This window comes from Sinocyclocheilus anshuiensis, unplaced genomic scaffold (genome assembly GCF_001515605.1).
Source record: "Sinocyclocheilus anshuiensis isolate Anshui unplaced genomic scaffold, SAMN03320099.WGS_v1.1 scaffold68, whole genome shotgun sequence".
Classification (NCBI taxonomy): domain Eukaryota; kingdom Metazoa; phylum Chordata; class Actinopteri; order Cypriniformes; family Cyprinidae; genus Sinocyclocheilus; species Sinocyclocheilus anshuiensis.
The window spans coordinates 275159-282295 of record NW_015555741.1 but is presented as its reverse complement, the minus strand read 5'-3'; the positions used below and the strand labels follow the sequence as shown (position 1 = coordinate 282295).

Here is a 7137-nt window from a genome sequence, read left to right as displayed (position 1 = left end):
GACAAAAAAGTAATATAGCCAAAACCACCGCATAGCCGCTCTTTAGTGTAGATGCATGTTGATTTTATCAGACGCTTATAAATGAGAGTGACTCCTGGTTAACATGTATTAATGGGTCTTGTTTAGTCACCATTTAGTGTGGAATTTTTCTACAATATTCACTCATCATGACAGTAAAATAGGGCATTTAAGTCAACCTACTGCAGTGTATTTGGTCTTCAACACCCGCTTGCGCCACCTGCTGGTGAGCGACTAACAGCAGATGGAGATCATGCATCGGTACTCTACTGCTATTCCTGCAGTTCCCAGATGTGCAATGATGAATTTTCTGCCGAATTTTAACCACTGAATTTGTGGAAGCAAATTTGTAAAGTGAAATAAAATGGATCGAAAATTGCCTGTCGAATATTATACATCGTAATTTTAAACAGATTGAATATTTCGGAAGTGAATTCTGGAAGGTGAATATGAATAAAGCCCTGAAAATACAAGGCATTAAAATTAGTGCTGTCAAACGATTAATCGCGATTAATCACATCCAAAATAACAGTTTTTGTTTACATAATATGTGTGTATACTGTGTATATTTATTATGTACATATACAGTAAATACAAACACATGCATGTATATATTAAGAAAAATTTTATGTTTATATACTAAATATATTTATATATAAAGAATATAAATGTATATACATGTAAATATTTTCAAAATATATACTGTATGTGGGTGTATTTATATATACTTAATAAATATACACAGTACACATAAATATATTATGTAAACAAAAACTTTTATTTTGGATGCGATTAATCGCGATTAATCATTTTACAGCACTAATTAAAATGCAAACACTGTTAATAAAATGCATTATTTTTTCAGTTAGTGCAATTCAACATGCTTTTTTGTTTAAAAGACATTTGTCATTATTTATCTTCCATACAAACCAAACTCTTGTCATGTTGCTCTGACATGTATATTTTTCAACTCTCCAGGCATGTTTTAAATATTACTGTCGGTCATGCTGGCATTGGCGGCACTCTCTGGACGTGTTGAGCAGCCATCAGCCTCTCATGCGCAACCAGAAGGGCCTGAACCACAAATAAACCCCCCCCCAGCCAGCGTGGGGAAGAGTCCGGACTGAGTTCACTGTTTTGAGGAAAGAAGTCACTGCGTTGTATTGCACTGCTCTCGTTCTTGTTCATTAAGGCTCTATGCACACTAAAGGGTTCATTGGCAGTGACCCGTTTGCACAGTTAACCAGACAGCCGTCGCCATGGAGATCTGATTTCAAGAGTTGTGTTTTAGATTTCGCATGCACAGATTATTAGTTTATCTCGCAGGTTGTGACCCTCTGATGCAGGCAAATGCCAGTCGGTGCCTTCGGCTTCTCTTTTGTTACCAGTGTTTAAAGACCATTATTTTGGTTCATTTCATTAATTTTGAAGGTGGTTTTACCTGCTTTTCTACTGCTGGTTTAGGTCATAGCATATGAACCTGATTTTTAAGTTTGCCTGCCTCAAGCCTCTTTGCCTGTAAGGCCTTTTTATTTAACCTTTTTAAAACTCTATTAAATGGTTGATGAGCATCTTGGCTTGTGAAATGCTCCAGGAAGCGACAAGCTTAGCAACCACCCCGCCGTCAATCATCCATCAGATCGGACACACGTTAGCAACTCTGGATGGTTCTCTGACCTATGTGCTGTATATAGTTTTTATCAAACCGTAGCACTTTTTTGAAATTAACTTAGCACTATGTTTGCCAGTAGTTTTAAAATGGTTTGTTTGAGCAGATAGAGGTGGAATCCTGGCGTCGAGTTTGGTGTTTTGTGTTAAACCCTCCTAACCTTCGTTAGCCGCTCTGGTTTCTCGCTGAAGCTGTGCCAAAGAGTATAATCTCTTCCTCGTTGCCTTTTGCAGCTGCTTTTTAGAATTTCAAAGTCTCTACCTCATTGCTCTGCAAGTATTGCCATGGTTATTTACAAATGTTCCGACTGGACAAAATAAAGTTGTTGAAGCACTGAAACATTGGATGCTCTGTTTATTTCTAGGCTCAATAATGAAAGTGTTAGAAAAACAATCTCTCAAAAGAGAAATATGCAAATACAAATGTAAAGTTAATTGAATATACTCTGATTTCATTTATAAACTATTATAATTCATCAATATCATCAAAATAAAATCAAAAATCAGATACCACTAAACATTGGTATAAACAACAACAGTGTAACTTATTTTATGTATAATATATATTCATATAATACATATTTATTTTTTATATTATAAAATTAACTGATAATATAAAATTAACTAATGTAAAATCAAACACCGCCCAAATTATTATTTTTTTGTTAAAAACAAGAAATGATATAGTTTATGACTTTTTATTATACAAATACTTCAAATGACAGATTATTCAGTTTATTAAATATTTGAGATTTAATTTTAAGCTATCATTAAGAATTATTCTCAGCATTTTACCATATTAAAATCCAACTTCACAAAATATTTACCCCACAATCAGAACAGAAAACATGGCAAAAAAGTGTGCGGACTCTGTGGGCCGACTTCTCGAAGTGAACTTGTGCAACATTAAGGCAAAACTGCAAAGTGTCAAAGCTCTTTGGTTTAGTGTTTGGTCCCAAAAATCACAGGATTGACAGGTGATGTCAATTGAGTGTGTGTGTGTATCACGTGAGTTCAGTCTGTTTAGTTTGAGGCAGTCGTAGAGCCGCCAGTCCTCCTGCCAGCAGGAGCGCAGACACCATCAGCAGAGGTATGGCACAGTTAGAGTCCACCAGCTGCCCAAACACTACATTTCCCATGATGGCCGCCACACGACCCACTCCAGTGAAAACCCCCAGAGCAGACGAGCTACAGAAGAGAAACTGCAATTAATACATTCATTCTTTAAATCCTCAGAATTCTTCTGCTCACCAAAGCTGCATTTATTTGACCAAAAATATGATAAAAGTGTGAAAAATTATTACAATTGAAAATAACTGTGAATATATTTTAAAATGTAATTTACACAGCGCGCAAGGATCATGTGACACTGAAGACTGGAGTAATGATGCTTAAAAAATTCAGCTTTGCATCACAGGAATAAATTACATTTTAAAATACATTCACATAGAAAACGGTTATTTTAAATTGTAATAATATTTAACAGTACTATTGTTTTTACTGTATTTTTGATCAAGCAGAAGAGACTTCTATGTGAAACATTACATATTCTTAAATATTCTAAACCACTCTGTTATGATTGGCTGACCTCTTTACATGTGAAATCAGTAGCAATATTACATTACCAATGAATGTAAGGGTTTACCGTAGTTGTGTGGGATAAAGTTCAGTTCCCACCACGTCCAGAGCGTTCCAGGAGACGACAGAAACTCCGCTGAACACGCAGGACACGATCAGACTCTGAGTTTTAGTCTTTACCATGTAGATGACAAACACACTCAGGCTGGACACCAGCAAACTGACGGCTACCGGACAGAGAAAAAACATCCGCAGCATTATAGCGCTTTATTATTTCGTTGCTTTTAATATAATAACGTATTTTGAGCTGCAATTCAAACATTGGAAACTACTAACAAAGCAGGATTTTCCCGCCAATTCTGTCCATGAGAAGGATCGTGAAGATGTTTCCCGGCAAGTTTGAAGCCGCTGTTACGAAACCCTCCATGTACACTAGAAAACACACATGCAAACGACACAAAGCCATTATAAATACTGCTTGAATATCATGACAACAAACTAAAATACACTTCCTAATAGTATAACTAACATATTTCATATTTTTTGTGATGAGAAAAATAATGATTAGTCTCATTTGGTCTGGTTTTGTAACATTAACCTGCAGTTTGGACTGGATAGCAGCTTTCATTTTCTGAGCTTTGGACTCGAGACATGTTGGCACATGGAGACCCTCCATCCTCAGCTCTCTTAAAAAGCTCCGGAAACCACATCCATAACCCATAATACCTGCACAGAGAGGATTACAACACTGAATCATACTTGCTCATAATCTGCAGCATTTTAAATGACCTTAACTAGTTATAACAGATTCAAATCTTAAAGGTACAGTAGCAAAAAAAGCTTGTGTGGTGTTTAGCCAATCAGAGCAGAGCTCATTTACATATTAAAGTGTAGCAAAAAATGTGGAAAACTAAATTACAACTGACTTGGGTGTAAAAACCTTGACTAAGATTATTAGTGGACTTTAGAGAAAATAATACACCTTAAATTGACAGAATATTTTGTCTTTATCAGTTGTATAATTTAAGTACCCAAATGAAATGCAGAAAAATAGAATCAGCAGAACGACACTTCTGGAAGCCAGCGGTCCAACAAACAGCTGTTTCATGGGATCCAGAGCCTGTAGAAGAACCAGCAAGGCCATGAAGAGCTCAGTAACGCTTCACGTTAGCATTAATAGAAAGCAGATAAACAAAATCTCAATAATGTGTCAAGAGTGCTGTGAACCTGTTTGAGTTGGTGGCTGAGCCGCTGACATCTTGAGCCGCTAGTGGCTCTGTTTTTTACTTCATCATCTTTGGATCTTATCATAAGACTTGCTCCCTGTTGAGAGAAACTCTGTTTTATCAGCTGACAGACCATAATAATAGTTTCCTTTATGAATAAGTGGACAGGTTGGCCTAGAATTGAGGCGGTACATACAGGAAATTGTTTTGTGGCGCATCTGTTTTTCAGTTTGAACATCTTCTGGAACACCGACAAAGCCTCTGTCTCACGTCCTGCCTGTGGAAGAGAAACGCATAGTGCCACCAACTCTAGCAAACATGCGGCCTGTAACAGAACTCAGTTCTACTCAATTCTAGAGCTGGAACTTGTTCCGATTCATATGAAGTTGTAGAATTCACAACCTATTCATTGAACTTTTATAGCAGTCTAAAGTACAAGGTAAAGTATCAGTCAGTACGCACCTCCATGAGGAACTTGGGGCTCTCTGGCATGAACAGTCTGAAAATAAGTGCTGATGACAGACTGGGGACGGAGCAGAGGACCACAAAAAGACGCCAACTCTGAAAATCCAACCAACCCCAATGAGCAAACAAATATGTTCTGGGAATCACCAACCACGCCACACCTGGACAAAACACAAAAGATTTATGTATGAATGTTTTGTGCAGATTACAATGAATGAGTACAGCCTATTTATTAGCTTATTATTTAAAGCCTTTTTTCTAAAGAGTGGCATATAATTTATACATTTTTATATATCTTTTTGTTTTTAATGTATTAATTCTCTTAATGTATTAATACAAATAGTGAAATTTTCATGCCATGGGACCTTTAAGTACTTATTTATTTTATTGAATGGTTATTTTATATATTGTTTATATTTTTATCAATTGTACATTTATGGTTATTATTTTGTCTTGTGCATTTTTATTTTTTTTATTTTATGTTTATATATCTTTTATATTTTTTATTCATACATTATTCTTGTCTTTAAGCATTTTTATTTTATACATCTTAATTTATTAATGTATGCATATTTGGTTATTTACTTTTGTCTTATGCATTTTTTATTTTATGTTTATATATATTTTATATTTTTTATTCATACATACATTATTTTTGTCTTTAAGCATTTTTATTTAGACATCTTTTTTATTTTTATCTATTAATGTATGCATATTTGGTTATTTACTTTTGTCTTGTGCATTTTTTTATTTTATGTTTATATATTTTTTATTCATACTGTATATACATTATTGGCTATGTATTGTTGTCTTTAATTTAATTATTGTTCATATATGAGCAAATATCTAGATGTTTTGATTGTGTTATTTCCTGCTCATGTTTCAATATTAAAACAGGGAAAAATTATTAGTACAACCTTCTAGGCAGTATTTTAGAGACACTCCTCTCTTAGCTCAGAGGATGATGGTTTTACCTGCTGCTAAAATATTTCCAGCCATCCAGAAGGTGGCTAGAGCGCTGATCATAGCCCCCCTCCTCAAACGCGGCTGAAACTCAGAAAAATAGGAGAAGATGACAGGAATGGAGCCGCCGACCCTGAGAGTGAGACACAGATGCATTCATGTGATTCTAGTCAAATGAGTCGCGATTCTGTCTGTATAATTTCTATCGAAACCTCCAGAATGTCTCTGTGTATGTAAAAACTCTTTTGGCATGTGGTTACCCGACTCCACTGAAGAACCGCAGGAGCAAAAAGAGCCAGAAACTCGGGGCCAAACTGGCCACCGCCCCAAATGTGCCATTCACTGCCAGAGAGACGACCAGAACGCTCCGCCTTCCTCTGCGATCAGCCAGATACCCCCAAACATAACCACCCACCATCATCCCTGTCGAAGGAAACAGCCGTTTGACACCGTATATCTTACTGAGCAGCAGGATAGTCAAATCACATGGTTATGTCAGCAGTTTTAATCACTGGGTCAGTTATGTATTTCTTGTAAAAAGCATGACTCTGCAGTTTTCAGACACGTGATAAGGCAACCAAATAGGGAACAAACTGCATTTTTGACCTGATTTGATGAGAAGTTAATGTATGATGGTCCTTGTTTGACATGCAGTTTAAGATTGCAAAATCTTGCCGTATCCGTTTTCTCAACATGAATGAATCCCAAATGCCTAATTTTCTGTTTTTAAAATGCAACATGATCAGATATTTGGGTAGAAAATCAAATAAAACAGAAAGCAGCACAGATAATAACCAAGGAATATGCTGGCAGTGAGGAGCCCCATGTCGGCCGAGGTCAGCAGGAGGTCACAGCGTGCCGTGGGCAGGAGGAACGACACACACAGGATCTCCACAGCATCGCTGGCGTTCGCCCAGCCGCAGACGGCCAACAGCAGCCAGTGGAAGAGCCCAAACCCTGCAGACAGACAGAAACATGAGGATCGCTGACCATTGCATCTGGACACACATATGAAACTAAATGCTGGACAAATTATTTAGGTAAAATAAATATGATTTAACCTGCTTTCTCAACAGCCTCCTCATATGAAAGTTTCTTTCTGCTGGACGCCTGGTCATCTAATGGAAACATTATATATCATTAAAATGATTATAAACATTATTTTTTAGCTGGTGAAGTGTTCTGAACATTTTGGCCACCACTACATATATATATATAT

The 7137-nt window shown here is 36.5% G+C and overlaps 2 protein-coding genes across 3 annotated transcripts in view; one reads left to right on the top strand and one right to left on the bottom strand.

Annotated features, from left to right (window-relative positions):
- Positions 1-2026, top strand: part of cpeb1a (cytoplasmic polyadenylation element binding protein 1a) — a 16218-nt gene extending 14192 nt beyond the window's left edge. For both annotated transcript variants that reach the window (XM_016466846.1, XM_016466847.1), the window contains one exon: positions 997-2026. In XM_016466846.1, coding sequence (XP_016322332.1) covers positions 997-1107 — 111 coding nt within the window. In that variant the 3' untranslated portion in view covers positions 1108-2026. The remainder of the gene's footprint in view (positions 1-996) is intronic.
- A 349-nt stretch (positions 2027-2375) lies between these two features.
- LOC107673249 (synaptic vesicle glycoprotein 2B-like) overlaps positions 2376-7137 on the bottom strand; it is a 5534-nt gene continuing 772 nt past the window's right edge. The window contains exons 2-13 of the mRNA XM_016466767.1: positions 6980-7036; positions 6714-6875; positions 6179-6341; positions 5930-6051; positions 4953-5116; positions 4687-4767; positions 4492-4587; positions 4296-4384; positions 3863-3990; positions 3601-3696; positions 3332-3491; positions 2376-2874 (exon numbers count right to left, since the gene is read on the bottom strand). Coding sequence (XP_016322253.1) covers positions 2691-2874; positions 3332-3491; positions 3601-3696; positions 3863-3990; positions 4296-4384; positions 4492-4587; positions 4687-4767; positions 4953-5116; positions 5930-6051; positions 6179-6341; positions 6714-6875; positions 6980-7036 — 1502 coding nt within the window. The 3' untranslated portion in view covers positions 2376-2690. The remainder of the gene's footprint in view (positions 2875-3331; positions 3492-3600; positions 3697-3862; positions 3991-4295; positions 4385-4491; positions 4588-4686; positions 4768-4952; positions 5117-5929; positions 6052-6178; positions 6342-6713; positions 6876-6979; positions 7037-7137) is intronic.